This window comes from Anas acuta, chromosome 9 (genome assembly GCF_963932015.1).
Source record: "Anas acuta chromosome 9, bAnaAcu1.1, whole genome shotgun sequence".
NCBI classification, from domain to species: Eukaryota; Metazoa; Chordata; class Aves; order Anseriformes; family Anatidae; genus Anas; species Anas acuta.
The window spans coordinates 16,290,907-16,308,502 of NC_088987.1; the positions used below are offsets into that span (position 1 = coordinate 16,290,907).

The window sequence follows — 17,596 nt, forward strand, 5'->3', positions numbered from 1 at the left end:
ACATTTGGTCCTTATCTCTCCAGAGGCACATAAACGCATGGCTCGCAAGTAGGCTGACAAAACATGTTGCTAATAGCCTATATTATGGCTAAGGACCCATTTTATTTGAAAAAGTTCACCAGCACATACCACAACAAGCTGCCACATAGCCTTGTATCCTATGCAATCACTCATGTAACAATCATAACATCAGGGAAACCAAACACCAACTTCTTATGGCATGTAAGAAAGCCATAGGAGTGACTCAGGATGTGGATGAAGCCCTCACATTTCATTAATTAATGAGACAAGTCAGCAGTATTACAGCTAACTACCACATTCCAGGCTGCTTTTAGATGTCATGATTAACATTCCACTTAGAGGAGCAACAGCAGTTCACTCACCTTTTAAAAATACGACCAGCTGCTTGCAGGCTCAGGAAGTCAACAGACTTCCATCAAATCTTTGAAAGATTTTCTTTAAAGTAAATATGGTTCAGTGTTTTAATATCATCATTAACATTCAAATAAATTTTAATACTCCATTCCCACGAAATACACTTATTGCTCAAACAGGCTAACTCTAACAGATATATGCAGTGCTGCTTTAAAATTCATTTAACCTTCCAGGCAATCGGTCCTGTGGTACCTTTTCAGGTGTGTCCGGTCCCCACTATCAGAACTTGCTACAGAAGATGTGTCATAGGAATGTGTATCCGTGTTATCAATGTTCAAGAGAAAGGGATCCTCCAGAATGAAAGACTCTTCTTCATCATCAGTCTGAAGGAAGAGAATCACCACAGCTTAGTAAATGTTCAAAATGCACAACAACCTAACTGAAACAACAGAAAAATAGCATCAATAACAAGGGAAAAAGAAATAGAAGCTGAAGATAAAAAGATAGTCTGCCTTAGAAAAACAGAACTATCATTTCACAGAACTGATATCGTTGAAGAACGAGTTTTCAGAACTCTCAATACTCACAGATGTAGGCTGGATAGAAAGATTTTAACAAATCCTTCTTCCCCATATATAATTTATTCTTTCAAACTTTTAACAGACTTTTCAGTAAGCTGTTCTCAAGCATCTCTAGTTGCCACGAGAAGGCATAAAGCTGTTATCATGTGCTCCTCCGGCAGTTGCCCAAACGGTGGCTAAGGGTCTACCAGCACCGCTGGCTGCTATGAGCCCAGGGTCTTCAGTAAGAACGTGGCCAGCAGGAGGGCTGACTGTGCTCTGACTGGGGTCTTCTGCTGGTATTCTCTCTCTACTCAGCCTGGAATTGTTTTTATGTTATTTTTAAATGGCCATTGTCCCCACTGTCTTCTAAATTCCTTACGGTTTACGTTACCCTTGAAGCACAGAGCCAGAGAGCGCAAACAATACTCCACCTACTGCCAAAGAGAGATCAGAGCAGGTGCTCAGTCAGATTGTGCTCCAAAAATCCTTTTCAGCAGATCCTTTGGCGGTCATTCCCACCCTGCATGCACTGAGATAAACAGTACTGGATAAAACTCTGTTTGTCTGCACTGACCTATGTTTTCTTTGGGTGACCGCAGCTCCACTGCCCTGATGTGGATGTGACTGCAGCCCCCGCTTTGGTACCACCCCAATCCAGTACATCCCCCTCTGCCTTCACCAGCACAGGCATCAGCAAAAACCGGTCGCACCCCTGCACACCACCACTCAATATCCCCTTCTGCATGGGCAGCAAGTCGCTGATGAATATTCCTCTAGTTCCAAGACTATATCCAACTGTTTGGGACATTTTATGCCTTTATTAGCGTAGCTTTTTGAAAGAAGTAACCTGTCCCAAACACCTTGCCTTTATACTGGTTTCATTGGAAGTCCAACCACCAATTCCCTCAACTTGCTACAAAGCCTATTTCCTCGGAGTTTGCCTTTACTTCCACACCCTTCTTTTACCTTTCTAAAAACCGTGCTGCTGGAAAACACAAACAGAACTGGGGGGGGAGCAAAGCCAGTCCTCTCCTGCAGCGTCAGGCATTGAGAGCTTGTTACTTCCACCACAGGGCTAAACTCGTGCAACAGACTACGTAAACAGAGTTGCGAAGGAACTAGTTCTCATCTCCTCCCAGGTCTTAAAAAATTGCTCAGAGTTGGGTTGTGTTTGGTTGTTTTAAAGCTAAAAATAAAGTTGTTTGATGCCCCTGACCTTAAAGGACAGCATAGCCTCCAGGTGACTGTCCAATTCCACAGCTGAACACAGTTAATTTCAATGGAAACCCCTTATGGTTCAGCTGAGAGTACTTCAACTGAAAAATGCAGCTCTGTCTTACAGTGCAGCAATTACTCCAACGAACATATGCTTTGTCAGCCATTAATATCAGGAAATTATGGGGTTATGCAACTTTATTTCCCAGAAGAAAACACGAGGCCAGCCAAAGGAGCACAGGGTGCCTCAGCTCAGCGCAGCCTCGCGCTGCAGCCGGCTGCCAGGCCACTCACCTCGTTTAAGATGCTTTCCAGCGTCGGAGGGGTGTCAACTTGAGGGATGTCGAACTCTTTGTCATCGATCTGGACAGCAGAAAGCACAGCCTGCCTTTAGGTTGCCCACACCACCTCCCGAGCTCATTTCTAACTAAAGAAAAAGCAGCTAAGCACGCACCCCTCTGATCCACCTCTGCGTGAACACAGCATGTACGCGCAGCTTTCCTGATTTGAAACTAACTGCCTGAAATTTGACGTTAGAAGGGGGAAATTCGCGTGTTTAGCACGGAAAAAGGAACACGAAGGATTCCTCAGCGAGACACCACCGGCTGCCCCCCCCCCCGCCCTGCCGGGCCCCGCGGCTGCCCGAGGGGAGGGCAGGGGCAGCGGGGACGGGACGGGGAAAGAGACGGGACCAGGACCAGGACCAGGACCGGGCCGTACGGACCGGGGGGGGGGGACCGCGGTGCCGCAGGGTTGGGGCCGCACCAGCTCGCTGCGGGAGTCCAGCTCGCGGTCGAGCTCCGCCGCGCTCAGCCGCGGAGCGGGAGGCCCCGGGCCTGGCAGCCCGCCCGGCTCGGCCTCGGCTCCCGGGGGGCAGGATCCCGGCTCCTGAGCCGCGTCCATGGGCGGCGGCGGACTTGGGGCAGGCCGGGAGCGGGCCGGCACCGCCGGGACTCGAACCCGCGGCCCCACACACGCCCCGCCCCGCGCCGGCGCAGCCGCTGCGGCTCCCCCTGCGGCGTTAAAGGGGCCGCGGCGCTGGCAGGAACTTTGTTATTTATTTATTTATTTATTCTTTAAGACGTGTGCCTGGTAGGTTACACGCGGAGAAAGGTCCCCTGGTGTCGCTGCAGCAGCTGCTGGGGTGTTTTGGGTTCCAGCTTCAGCAAAGGCACGAAGAGCAGCCTGCAGCTGCACCTGCCTTACCTAGCCAGCCTTCCCCTTGTTCTTCCCGAAAAGCTGCCCCCTTGCCTTCCCGGTTGGAGAAGGCTCCGTCTTGTGCCTAGCAGCACGAGCACACGGAGGAGCAGGGAGCATCCTGAGGGGCTCGTTAGGCGCCAGCCGTGTCTGCCAGGCAGGGCCCCAGCTCCCCCCGCAGATCCGCAGCAGTGCGAGCAGAGCAGCTGCCTGCCCAGCACCTCCCCGCCACTTCTCCCTCAGGTGTCTGGCAAAAGCCAGGGGAAAATCATTCAAGGAACCAGGCTAGGCAGCAGCACCACAGCCCTGCCCCCCAGAAGGAGCGGGCAGTTACCCACACAGCACCTTCTGTATTTCGAAGATGCCCAAAGACGAGCAGGTTAGAGGCAGGAAAGTCAGGTTTGTTCCTTGGAAATGCCCAATTTGAGCACGCACGAGAAGGCTGCCCTCACACCAGCTGGGCTGGGGAGAGCCTGCGGCTGCCTCTGGTTTCAGCCCCCAGGACCATCCAGGATTAGGTGCCCCGAGCCCCATAGCAGCAGTGCAGTAGGAGGAACCTGGAACCAAACCAGGGTTGTGACACTTATGACAACAGAGGTCTCAAGGCTGAGGAAAGATTTAATAACCGTCTAAGGAAATCATCAGTGACATGGAGAAGGTGTCTGGGGAGTAATAGTCATTTTGCTGTATGAGAACTAAGGGGATTCACCGTAACCACTGCACAGCAAGTTGAGATCAAATGAAAGGAAGCACTTTTTCAGAAACACTGTCCCCTACTACACTCGCAGCAGCAGGTCGCTGCAGTTTGCTGGGCTCTGACACCAGAGCTTGCTGCTGGAGGGAGGAGAAAAGTTGCCATGAAACACCCCAGAGCTTCACAGCAGACACTACAGACCACACCAGCCGCTGAAAGGCAGACTGATTGCACACAGTGATATCCATGTACAGGCTGCAGGTCCTGCACAGCAAGGAACAGAAATGACTAAGACTGCAATTAAGTGTCATCCACCACAGCCTGAGAAATGCCATCACAAACAGACCTGTTAGATATTCTAGAACTAGAAGCCAAGAAGGTAGCTTTAAGGAATAAAATTAACGCTTGGGGTGGGTGAACAGGTCAAGACAAAACACACTACAGTTTCTCTTGGAAAATGCTGGATGACATGTATTGCCTTTCCTCTTAACATGAAGACAGAGGTTTTAAACAACACAATCACCCTTCCCAGCTGCTTCCATCAAGGTAGGCTCTACAGCTTTGTGGAGGCTCAAGGGACACATTAGCCAGACTCAATTCACACAAAAGGACAGTATTTTTACAAGGAAGTATCCCTACTTTAGAGCTATGCTGGCACTAGATAATGAACCTTTTCCTCCGGCACGAGGAGGAAAGCACAATTCAGTGCTTGGTTACCACCACACGCTCCCCGCCATGTTCTAAAACCTTCCTTTCCGCTGCCAGCTGTTCCAGAATGGTCTTCTGCAGCAACGGTGCATTCGCTCCTCTTACAACAGCTACCAGTTCTCCTCCCTGAAAGGTGTGAAAAGCAAGTCAGTAAGTTAGTTCACAGCAGAGCTCTCTGAGCCCTGGAAATCATCAGAGGAGAACATCACATATCACTTTGTGTACCAGGCTGAGCTGCTCTGCTCCAAAAGGAAGGGAAACTTTGGAACAACCTTCGTTGTTGTTCCTGATCAGTCTTAGGGCAAACTGAAGCAGCATGTGACGGAGTGAGGTCCTGCGGTAGGACAGCTCTCAAAGGGGACAGTTGTTCCCATTGACAAGTCATATTTATTGCTATGCAACTACTGTAAAAAGATAGTCACTCACTGCATAAAACAGAAAGACAGGCTCGCATTTTCCTCTGTATTTTTCCAGAGCATCAATGGAATCAACTTCAGCCTAAAAGGAATGTAAAATAAAACAGCTGTTTCTAAAAAATGTTTCTGCTTCAGAGGAGTACACATGCAACAGACTGGACCTGAACATCCTCAACTGCCTACTCTCATCCCTTATGCACAGCAAAGCACCTCTGGGCCCCAGTCTTATGGGCTAAAATGACAGTGGTCAGAGCGAGGACACAGTTCTCTCAGTTCAGCATCAGAGACACAAGAAGCAGGCAGATGTCTCTGGGAGATTTTGCCAGCAGTGGTTTGAACAGCAGCTGGAGGTTGCTGAAGGCTGCGTGACATGGAGTTTTGAGCATCTCCAAGAAACAGTGCCCCACAGCCTCTGCAGGAATTTGTCCCAGTGTCCTGACCACTCCTATTGTGAATACTTTTTTCACCTTGTATCTATTGGAATTTTCCCTGCTGCAAGGTGATCTTGTTGCCTCTTGTTCTTTCACTCTGTACCATTCAGAAACATTTGTCTCTGCCTTCTCTAATAACGCTCCATTAGACAGGTGAAGACAGCTATTAGATCTTTTCTTCTCCAAAGCGAAGAAATCCAGCTCTTTCAGACTCTCCCCTGTACATCAGAGGAATGCATATGCTACCGATTCTGTCTAGCTTAAGCAGTTTGCTGCACACTGCACAAGCAAGTACTATGAAAAGTTCACTACGTCAGTAAACACACATCTGCCAACAAACTTGTCATCTTGCCAAAGAAAAACAGCAAGTTTATTGGCAGGGCTAAAGCAAGAGCTAGACAGTGGTACAATATGAAAAACAGGAAAAAAACGATCAGTTGCCTTCAAGTTTTCAGATTGCTTCTGCAAAGGAGAAGAAGACAAGTACAGAAATGTTCAAGCCTGAAAATTCTTAATGATATAAGCTGTTACTGATGTAACCAACTGCCTGCATCCAGCAGACTTACACAAGCTGGAACTTCTGCACTGTTACCATTTTGGCTGAATATTAGAGAGATAAATTACTTCAGCCTTTAGTTACCTGCTAAATTCAGGGCAATAGTTATTTTAAGCTGTGCTAAATTGGATCTTACCACAGCAAAATGCAGGAGGTCACTGCTGACTTCATTCCTTATTTTTCGGAAAAGATCCACTACTGTTTTGCAGGGACCACACCAGGCTTGAAACGCATCAACAACTACAAGCATGAAAATGTATAAGAAAAAGGTCAAAATCAGCCTTTTTAGACCAATAGGCTGGCTTGTGTACTTGTCCTCTTTGCACTGTAATCTTCTGGAAGGGGACTACAAAAAGGTTGCTAGTACAATAATTAGAAACTTGAAAACCTCTGAGAATTTTAGTACAATAATAAGAAACTTGAAAGCCTCTGAGAACTGAGGTGCCCCACAGTGGCCCCTGTGGCACCACCCTCCTAGGGAAGGAGATATGCTTAAGGTCTGTCTGAACCCCTCAAGCCGCAGCTTGTGGCTGTTGTTCCCAGAGGTGTGTTTGCAGTGTGGCATGACACTTAAAAGCACCTAGAAGGAGACTATGGATTCAACTCTGAAGTAGAAACTATCGTACTCTTTCAAGGTTTCCATTGCTAGATGAGAGTGTGAAATCACATTATGAAACATCAAGCTAATAACAATGGCATGGAGGAGCTGAGAAGAAATATTTATATGGCTGATCCCCTGGAGGTATCAGATTTTCTAGGGAGACCTGCTGCACAGAGGAAGAGCACGCAAGGCTTACCTAATCATCCCTCTAACCTCCCTACCCTCGGGAGCCAGGACAGTTCTCCTCCACGTGGGTGGCTGGACTGGAGACTTCCAGAGGCTCGTGCTCCAGTGGTGCCGTTGTTTCATGGTAACTGTCCCACAGAAGGCAGAAAAACTGATCTCCAGCAAGTCTTGCATCTACAGTGTTATTTGTTCTTTCCACTCAGGGCAAGAGAAACAGGGTTTGACTGAAACATGCATACCGGTAGAAACTGATTCCTGACAGGACTGGAGGCATTTTAACACAGAACAAAAGAAACCTCAGATGTTGACCAAGCCCTTACCAATGAGGCCTTTGAGACACAGCATTTCTTCCCAGAGTTCCTGGCTATTGATGTTAGTCTGTGTGAAAATTTAGAAACAGTAAGAGCAACAGTAAGTCACCAGGTAGCTATAAACATACGGACACATCATTGCATTCTTGCACGTAAGACACACATTAGACATACAGAGGTATTGCTATCTGAACACTTCAGAAAAAAACCTTCTGACTGCAATCCTCTCACCTCTGGTCCACTGGGCAGTGCCAAGCTGTGCTAGAACATGGGTGGGAGACCTCTCAGAAAAACCATGCAGTCAGCTGAACTCAGATACTCTTCCCCCAAACTCTTATTCCTCCTTCCCACATGCTCTTGCTACTACCGGACGCCAGCTCTCAGGGACCCATCAGCAAGCCAGCTAACCCCAAGGAACAGTTTAATGGATTAGAGGCCTAAGTTGTCTCAGAAGGAAGGAAAGGCATATGGAAAGGAGAGGAGCATCCAGGCAAATGCAAGCCCTCCCCCTTTTAGCCGCAGCAACCATTTGAACAGTCTGGTTGCTTGCAAACCCCGCATCAGTTTGCAGAGAGACCAAAAGTTGTTCTGGGGTCCGACTGAGGAAACAGCCCCTGCATCTTGGCAGGGCATCAGCATCATGGCCAAATGACCAGTCTCGCAGCTGAACCTACCAGGTGGTGGTGTGTATCCGGATTTATTGTGCCCCAGTCTCCATCTTAGCTACGGGACACCACTCTGTGCCTTCTGCGTCCTTTGATGTGCAAGACAAGAGGCTGCAGCTGAGGGATCACCTAAGGCTGCAGCTGTGAAAGCAGCATTCAGGCTGACTCCTTCACCAAAGCCAGGGACACATTCATCCTTCTCAGCTGCAAGCCCTCTCTCCCTCCATTAGTAATTTCTTTCCTCCCTCACTCCAGGCAGCTTTGCTTGAAGCAGGAACGAAGTGACCCCTGTGACAGGCTGTGGGATGCCGCACCATGGGCTGGTCGTGCTGTTAGAACACCATGCTGCTCTCCAGTAACTCCAGCAACCTCCTTTGCTGACCAGCCTATTTCTGTAAGCGTAGGTCATGCGAGAGCAACAAAGAATAATTTTCACAGGGTCTTGTTGCAAAGAAAATAAATAAATAAGGATCAGCACGAGCTACTCGAGTGTCAGCAATAACACAATACACTAACCGTGCCAACAGGACATGCTAAAAATGCTGAGCTGGACTTAAAGAGGAGGAAAAAAAGGGTGAAAGCCCAGGGTTAGTAGTGTTTGGTATTTTTTAAACAAATTGTTCTGAAAATTTGGACTCTTTAAAGAAGCGACTTTACAGAATCACCCTGCTGTTACATTGGTAATACATTTTGTTGCTGCTGTGCTGATAGTGAACAATTAAGATTCTTAATAACTTTCTCAGTTGGTATCATTAATCCTAAATACATTTTATCTACGCTGGAACACAGTATGCTGCAATAAGGCTAGCTACTATTCAATAATTAACACCAACACACATTAAAGGACTGTCAAAACTGCAAAGTAAAGAATTTGAAGAGTGGAAATTCCCATGCAAATTAAGCGGCCGGCCTTTTACAGATTTTCAGAGGCATTACTGGAGGTCACACTGTACAGTTTCTCTAGCACCCCACCGCACTCAGAGAATGGGGAGTTGTTCAAACACCTCTGTTTGCCTGTTCAGCATATGACCCAAAGCCTAATTTTTTCAGCGAACATCTGCAGAATTAAGAAGTGTAATTTTTCCAGGTATCATCAGTGCAAGGACCACCCTCATAGCGTTTCAAGAATGTTAATGAGTTCAACTCATTTATGATGATTATAATTTGCAATAACGAGTTCAACTGATGGACTTGGAAAGCAATGCCAATGCTGTTTAAAGTGCTTTGCTAATTTGAATGCCCAGAGGCAGCTAGGACTTGCTTTTCTCTGACACAACCAGAACTTTTCTAGGACATCACATTGTGTCTCACACAAGGTTCATATATATCCACCTGCAGATGTGAACAACCACATTCTTGCAAGCCTAGGCCAGGCTCTCCTAAACTGGGTGTATATTCAGTTGCCAAAGGTGAAAAATCCTGTTTAAATTACATTCCCCATCACATACGAACACAGGGAGACAAGCAGCATAAATGATTTCTAGCTTAACAAAGTGATCATCCTGCTCATACAAACACTCAAACTTTCACCCCATGTTTTCCAATTCTTACAGTGAACAAACAAGGTTATGTACTTCTTCCTTCAGTATTTCTCTTGTGTAAAGAAATTCATTCAAAATTTCAATATGTTAATGACATACTTTTGGGCTTTTTCTATGATTTTGCATGCTAATCTGCTCTCAGAAATCCCCTCTCTCCTCCTAACAAAGCATCGTGAGGTCTCTTGCACAGTGTAAATAGGGAAAAATTATTCTGTGCATCATTGTGAAATAGTTTTTTCAGCCTTTGAATTCTTCTTGCGCCTCCTAACTTTTTTTTCCAGCTTTGCAGCAACCTTTCTAAATAAGTGAACTGGTCAGAAACATTCAGTGAGAGACTCAAAAAACAACCAGGAGAATGCCCCTTTCCCCTCCTGGTCTCTACTTCTGGAAGTGCTACGAACAATCCTGTGAAACATCCATGGGTGTTCTTTGAAAGCAGCCACACCGCAGGACAGTGCCAGCACATTAACAGCCCTTCATCACAACCTGCAGGGAACTCTGCACCCTGACTTTGGGGGACATAGCTCACTTGCCATCGCTTCCCACCTGCCTTCAGGAATACTTTTCCACCACGGGGTCCTCGCAATAGGGCTCTGCCAGAAGAATGCAAGTTACCCTAGGACTGAACATCATTCCTCCCACTGTTGTGAGTTTAAAAGATGATTTAAAAGGTATTTCTATCACAGCTGGCTCCTACTGACCTGAAGGACTACCTCCTTTTTCCTTGCAGCCATTCTTCTACAGCAACAAGGGTCCTTTGAGCAGCACCCCCCAGTGCAAAGCCCAGCAGAAGTCTTCTAATTATGCGAATCCAGCTGCTGGCCAACCTGCAGCACAGAGAAAGCTTTTCACTTGTCTTTGCTCCTCTCTCCGGGCCAAACTGCCTTTTGCATCATGCAAAAGGTGCGGGGTCGGAGCTGAAGTGCTGCTGCAGGGCCTGAACCACCACACACCTCCAAAACCGCAGCAGGAGCCCCCCGCCCCGTCCCAAGAGAGTTGCAGAAGGGCCGAGGCCGGGGCCTGGCGGTACCTGCGCAGCAGCTGGCAGCGCCCCAATGCTGCTACCGCAGCCCTGGCAACGCGGGGAGGAGCAGCAGCACAGCCTGCCCAGCTCCTCAGTGCTGCAGCCAGGAGGGTTTGGCCCCGTCACCTCCGTGATTCCCCCTCGCGGGAGCCAGCCCTGACCTCCACAGCACCGAGCAGAGGGTGGGGTAAGCTGCTGGCCCCACTCCAAATGCAGCTCAACTTTAAAAGCTTTCTCCCCTCCTCGTTTGCAATAAGAGCACACTGCTGGGTTGCAGTCAGGCCCGCAGGGCGATGCCAGTTTCGGCAGAGCTGCTGCTCACCCTTGCTGACTCCTGTGCCCAGGGTCCTTTGGCTCCAGAAGCAGGCCTCAGGGGCTTCTTGTCTCATGGCTCGTGGTGTTCTCCTGCTGGGCAAGGTCTCTCCTGGCTGAGTCTGGCTTCTGGCACGTCCACTGCTCTCCCTCATTGCTACTGCCAAGCCCAAGGGACACTGCTCAGTGCCTCCAGCACCAGCTCAGAGGAGCAAGCTGCACCCCTGAACACCCCCAGCAGCTTTTTGTAAAGTCCTCAGCCTTCAGTAAAGTCCTGATCATTTTGGCCACAACTGAATTTTTACATGTTTATACCTATCGTGTCTTTACATTTCAGGATTACTAGACAGTCCTCTTAGTAAACCAATTTTGTAATCTTCAAGAATTTAATCTCATGCACCTCCATTATTCTTCTGCCTTTATGCTTCCGCAGTTTCATGCTGGAGGCGTAGCAGTTACTACACGGCTAAACACTGTAAATAGATTTTAAAAGATGCGAGATGCTTGCCTTAAAAACATACTGACACAAGATGCTTTTGAGCACATCACATAGCTTCTCTCAGTACCATGATGTGTATCTGTGACAGGAACAACAGGCAAATTTTAAATCTCACTTGACTTTGAGTGGGAGAGACTGCTCCAAATAAGCTGGGGGAGGTGAGGTACAACCAAGCATACGAGTTCTTAGATAACTAGCATGCCAAACTCCACGCAAAACTGTGCTTTTGGACACACGTTCACAGATTGACCATCATCACTGGACCCTCTGAAGAGATACAAAGATAGAAATATCAAAATTGATTACCATTGGTTTTCTAGAAGAGAGATGGCAGAAGGACACCAGAAATCTGAGGATGTGTATCCTGTTCCGACAAGCTCTACTTGTTTTGGTGATGCAAGCAACTCTGTAACTAATTCACAAGATGCCGCCACCCAAAAAAAGCTGGTAAACATCTGGCCAACAAGTTTGCTCCCATTGTAAGTCTCAGGCCAGCAGCTACGAGGCAGTGGAGAAGATGGCACAGAAAGCTCAGATTTTTCCATGAAGTTCAGAAAAACCTAGATGTTCTGGTAAAGTTCTTTTTATTTACAGTATTTTCTTCTTTTTGTACATACCTATAGCAACATCAAAAATTATTCACAAAGCTTAACTGAATGTAAAAATGTTCTCATCCAACAGTTTGTCCTATCAACTTCACACCTGTGGAAAATGTCAACTGTTCTCATGCAGCAACGAGATTGTCTGAGCATTTTATTTTTTTTTTTACTTTTTTTTTTTTTTTTAATCTTTTCTGGTAGAATTTTAGGAAACAACCTCAAAGATGTACATAGATACTTTACTCACCTTTTTTTCTGAACACTTTTAGGCACCGAAGTTTTATAGCATCAAACTTAGATTTGTTTTTAGAAACGTGAATGGAGGAGGAGGGGGAAAAGAGATATGTAAGAACTTGAGTTCCTAAATGTACATATCAGGAGTGTGAATTTAGAAGCCAGATGCACACTAAAGTTTTACATTAGTAATACCTGCCTCAGAATTTTCTTCGAGTTCAAGCAAAAAAATATGATTGATTTTTATAAATAAGTCTTCACTTCTGAGGTACTGATATTTATCAAGTTCTCACATATTTTCACTTTTCTTTTTGTTCAGCCCCCAAAATCCATCACCAAAAAATTGCAGAAGGACATTAAAAAACTGCCAGTCGCTTACTGCAATGCCTGGGGAAAAAGTGTCAGGTGCTTACTTTTATTTGTCTTTCAAGAGTGGAAGAAATTACATGAAATGTATATATCTCCTCTGCAATCATGTGGTAAGTTATCTGATACACAGCACATTCAAATTCCAGGCCAAACTGTGGTCACGTTTTCTGACACAAGTAGTTACCTTAGAAAAAAAGTAAGGCTATCACAATTTGACCTTCTGATTAGGATTAAAGATTAAGATACTTATCAGAATTGGTTAGCAAAGTTACAGACCTCTCTTCTTGCTGCAGCCTTCCTGAAGCTCAACGTAACACAAGAAAGTTTTGGTTTAAGACATAGGCTGCAATCTTTAGTGTGCCCGTTAGTGCTACGTAAATATAGTGTTTGGAGATTATGACTATTAAAACTATTGTCTAAACTGAAATCAGAAGTAGACACGGGAAGAAAGCAAGAACCCTGAAACTGCATGAAGGAGAGCTCCTTGCTGCTCTCATTTGTTCCTATGCATATTTGACTCCTGCCACCACTGGGTGGGTCTTGTGTTCCAGCCTGACCTTACACTGTCTTCTTCATTTGTACTCACAATTTTTCTCCACACTTACAGGCACAATTTCAGCAACTTATGGACAATCTAGCTTCTGAATGTAGTAAAATCCCCTCCCTTATAATCCAGGTATCCAAATCCATGCAAGTGTGTATATCTGCATATATACACAAAATTTATAGCAATGTGACTGAGTAAAAAGAAAAAAATTGTATTTTTTCCATTCCTTTCCCTAACTTAATGCACCTGTTAATGGAAATAATTTGTAAGCCACTTAACTATGTCTGGAGGTAAAGGATGCAAAACAAAAGCAATCCCTTAATCACTGCTTGCCAGCTTCTTCTGGTCTCTTGAAAGTGTAGTTTTTGCAAGATGCTGTTCACTCTATTGATATCAGTGATCAGCAAATACTTATCACCAGTGAAATAAGCTAACCCCTCAGCAATTATCCGAGCAAATCCTTGGCTTCTAAAGCAATAGCTTATGCATGCTGTTATTGCAGCCACCTGTTCCTTTCCAGAAAAGTCAGTCATGCTAACTCTAAAGTATGAGCCTTCTAAAAAATGTACAGGAACCTAAAACAATCCAGCTGACCCATTCCATTGATTTGAGTATATCATTAGTACCAAGTGACCTTGTATGACAGCAAAATGCTACCTCTTGGATCTTGTCAGTACAGAACGTACTGCTTATAATTTGGGGTCTACTGTCTCCCTCTATTTTCCTCTTTAGAAAGGAAGTATAATTTAAGTTAAGCTGAAGTTCAGAAATGCATATATTTTACTTAAAAACATTCATCTGTTCAAAATTCAAAATAAACTTTATGGGATACAACAGTTGTTTTTTTTTTAAATAACATTTCATTCAAACTGTATATAATTCACTGAAGTATTCGTACAGCAAACAATGGTCAACCCTTGAAAACCTGTAGAAAAAGATTTTCACACAAAAAAGGAAAAACAAAATTGAGGTATCACACCCACACACATTCATCCAAGCACACGCACACACTCAAACACACCCACACACACGCAGGCTGCAGCAAAAGCAGAAAATTGTAGGCCCAAAAGGAAAATGACGACTGATTGTTCTATTCAAAAGTCCAGGTAGCTCAGGAAAAAAAAACAAAAACAAAAAACAGAAGAACAAAACAACCCCCCAAGAGTCCTCTGAGTAAAGAAACTACCTCAAAAAAAATTCTCAAGTGCACTGGAGACCTGATCATTTAAACTGTTTCTGCAAAGCAGCTCCCTGCACCTGAGAAAAATGCAGCCCAAGGTGACTTGTGCAAATATAAGGAGTCAGGAATATCTCCTGCTATTCCTTAAGTAGACATGAGGGGTGTCCATAGATTCAATTAGTCTTTGATCATGCAAGATACTGCTGGAGTGCTGTCTTCGCCCTGCAAGAGAAGAACAACCTGTTAAGTGTTGGGGTTCAGCTTTATCATCAACAACTTTCTGTCCAAAACTGTGTTATGCCAGTAAGAGGGAGGATGAACTAATGAGGTGAAAGGAAGCCAAGCAGCTGGTTCCTTCAGTTTGGAAGAATCTAGTTTCTGGTGCAGAAATGTTTGGTGTGGGCTGTAACCAAGAATCCACTCTACACCTAAAAATAAGATGATCTCATCAAGTATATTAGATGTTCAGCATCATCTTAGCAACTGGCCAGTTTTGTGGGAATTAAGAAGCATATTGAACCTTGTTATCAACACTTTTTTTTTTTTTAAATCTCCTTTCAGTTGGTAAAAAGCAATTCTTCTGTAATACAGATGCACCATGAAAAGCAGGTCCTGTAGCTGAGACATCCAATGCTACAATCAGTAACTCAGAACATACTAGAGGCAAGTTAGTCAGACTGTCCCTACTAAATACATACAACAGAGGTGAGAGGTAGAAAAGCAGCAGTCAGCATAGGACTACAATTGATGTGACCTAACATTTCACAACATTTTGTTAAGAATACCTCCTAAAATTTTATGGTTCAGCTAATTCAGTGTTTACTACACCCTGAAGTGTTTTGCTGTTCCTTTTGCCCAACACCTCCCAACCATGCTGTCATGCCTTTTACTGGCCTTTCCAAGATCCAGTCCAACTCAGCAACCCAGAAGAAAATAATGTAATTAAAAGCAAAGATTTCCGTTTAATCTTGTTTCTGGATTATTATTATTTTTTTTTTATACTTACTTGTCACACAGATTTGGATCTGATGACTGACTCAATTTATGTAGAATATCTACTATTCCTATGTCTCGTAGTTTGTCTTGGCGCTCTTGTGAACCTACAACAATAAATCACGTTGTTGGGAATACCACTGAAAATAATGTATGCAGAACAGAAGAAAGGAGTGGCAGCAGAAAACAGCCTAAGGAGGGGCTATGGAACACAGTTTGGCTAAAACACAGGAATGAAAAACTCCCCCAGCTGTGGCTACTTTAAAAGGGAGCTCTAGTTTCTTTTCTGTATTTTAGTGTGCTTGAGTGCAAAGAAGAGAAATTTTTGAAGGCAAAAACCTGAACACATTTGATCCTAAAGCAAGCAATTAAAGTCAAGCTTCTTTACTCTCGTCTCTCAGATTTGCATGCAGAGAACTGGAGATATGTTTCTGAGTCTGAGGCACTGTGGAATGCCTGCGAGCAGAGAACCACCAGGAGCATAACTAAGTGTCACATGCTGACTAAAGTTCTGTCACCTGAGAGACGTGGAATATGAGTAGGAAAAAGATACCCTAGAGACACCAATTTCTTTGTTGAAGAGCAGCATGGTCAATTTGAAGATCTGTAAATCATCCATCTAACAAGGTCCTCCTCCTTGCTCCACCATTCCTCAAAGCACACAAACTCCCACCCACCCTTCCCTCACCATTCCCTCCAGTTCCACACGAAGGCCTCCATTTGCGCTCTCCACTCCTCACAACAAAAATCACATTTTTTTGTGCAGAAGCATCCTTCATCTACCTCCTGGTTACTTTCCATTGTTCCAGACCACGACTCTTCTTACTGAACACCTTCTCCATTCCTTCCAGTTTCACCCACAAGTCTTTTTACTGGTTTCAGACTCTCACTGCCCAACCCATTAAGTCATCCATGCCGGGGGAAATTCCTTTCCAAATAGTCCCTTTTCTAATCAGTTGCCATTTGTCCTCTCCAGTGAACCTGTTCCCTCTGACAATTTTCCACAGAGAGCTTGGAAGCTCTCTCACTAGGCTTCTCTTTCACTCCAATTCAGGTTTTACGGAATGCTGGAGATGGAAGCCTCCCACTGCTGACTCTCATTAGCTCCTCTTTACTGACACTCTTCCTGTGTCTCCCCTTCCTGCCCTAGAACAACTCCACATTTTACACAGTCTACAATTTAAACAGAATTACACAGAATCTGTGATTCTGTGATTTTCCTCAACGTCCTCCTGACCTCACTTCTTCCATAATATACCTATAATGACATCTCCCTTTATGCTTTGGATCCCTTTGTGCTGTGCACTCAATTACTGAGTAGTGTGTTACATTAGCCTTTTGATGAGGGTAGTAACTTGTCTATGTATTAATAATGAGGCTTTCTTACCTTCTTCTTCATTCCATATGAGATTAGATATACAGAACATGGCAGCAAGCTGAAGTTTAGCATTTGAATGACTCTAAATATAGAAAACATAGTACTCAAATTTAGTATTTCTCACATTTACATTTTGACATTTATCTTGTAATAAATTAGGTAGCGAAGTTGGGACAAATTTTTATCTATAACTTCCTTCAGCACTTCAGTAGCCAATTCCTTCTTAATACTTATTAAGAGGTCTGAAGGTATTGCTTAAGTCACCAAAACATTCTTATGAGAAATAACTACTGGATTTTCCTTTTAATCAGACTTTCAGTATCACTCTGCCATATAGAGCTGAACGCCATGGTTTCTAAAACACAACTGGGTACATAAAAGTTAAGTGCATGATACTGGATAAGGATTTACATGAATACATGGTAAAGTGCCATCTTTCCTTCTGGCAAAAGACCAACTTAAAATCCTTAAGAGAAATTCCCCCATACCATGTAGTATTTGATTTTCTGCAGGATGTCGTCATTGGTCATAATCAGTTCTTTTGCTGTTGTTCCATCTGCTATATTGGCAAGTATACATAATGTCTGAAAGAAAAAAAGAACTGGTAAGTTATTTGGCTGCAGATCACATTTCATGATTTATACAGTTTTCCTGACAGCTTTGAACTTGTAACAAACAATTCATTTAATTAGTTTTAATATCTTTAATCTGAAGTTTCCAGCTTGCTTACATTTGGGGCCAATGCCAAAGAATTAACAGCTGTGGCTGAACAGCCCTGGCAAAAATCAAGTCATTGCCATTTGAAAATAAAAAGCCTCATTCGTTAATTCATTTAAATTAGTAAAATTTTAAGTCTGTCAAGGAAATATGCAGTGCATAGAAAAGATAAGATACATTGGAAAGTAAAGTACTCTACTCTGTATCAGAACTAGGAAAAAAAAAAAAAAAAACATCCATCCAATTCTTCAGGTCAGGAAAGGGAAAAACAGAGGTCTATCTGCT

The 17,596-nt window shown here is 44.4% G+C and overlaps 2 protein-coding genes across 7 annotated transcripts in view; both read right to left on the bottom strand.

Moving 5' to 3' along the window:
• The window catches only part of VPS8 (VPS8 subunit of CORVET complex), a 74,677-nt gene extending 71,532 nt beyond the window's left edge, over nucleotides 1-3,145 (bottom strand). Inside the window, exons 1-3 of the mRNA XM_068692475.1 lie at nucleotides 2,919-3,145; nucleotides 2,448-2,516; nucleotides 628-758 (exon numbers count right to left, since the gene is read on the bottom strand). Coding sequence (XP_068548576.1) covers nucleotides 628-758; nucleotides 2,448-2,516; nucleotides 2,919-3,056 — 338 coding nt within the window. The 5' untranslated portion in view covers nucleotides 3,057-3,145. The remainder of the gene's footprint in view (nucleotides 1-627; nucleotides 759-2,447; nucleotides 2,517-2,918) is intronic.
• ARMC8 (armadillo repeat containing 8) overlaps nucleotides 627-17,596 on the bottom strand; it is a 74,966-nt gene continuing 57,996 nt past the window's right edge. For 4 of the 6 annotated variants that reach the window (XM_068692481.1, XM_068692477.1, XM_068692480.1 and 1 more), the window contains 8 exons: nucleotides 17,083-17,178; nucleotides 16,604-16,676; nucleotides 15,230-15,323; nucleotides 6,292-14,445; nucleotides 5,179-5,250; nucleotides 3,360-4,878; nucleotides 2,448-2,516; nucleotides 627-758 (listed from right to left, as the gene is read on the bottom strand). In XM_068692481.1, coding sequence (XP_068548582.1) covers nucleotides 14,412-14,445; nucleotides 15,230-15,323; nucleotides 16,604-16,676; nucleotides 17,083-17,178 — 297 coding nt within the window. In that variant the 3' untranslated portion in view covers nucleotides 627-758; nucleotides 2,448-2,516; nucleotides 3,360-4,878; nucleotides 5,179-5,250; nucleotides 6,292-14,411. The remainder of the gene's footprint in view (nucleotides 759-2,447; nucleotides 2,517-3,359; nucleotides 4,879-5,178; nucleotides 5,251-6,291; nucleotides 14,446-15,229; nucleotides 15,324-16,603; nucleotides 16,677-17,082; nucleotides 17,179-17,596) is intronic. The other 2 variants (XM_068692479.1, XM_068692478.1) reach the window with 2 other exon arrangements.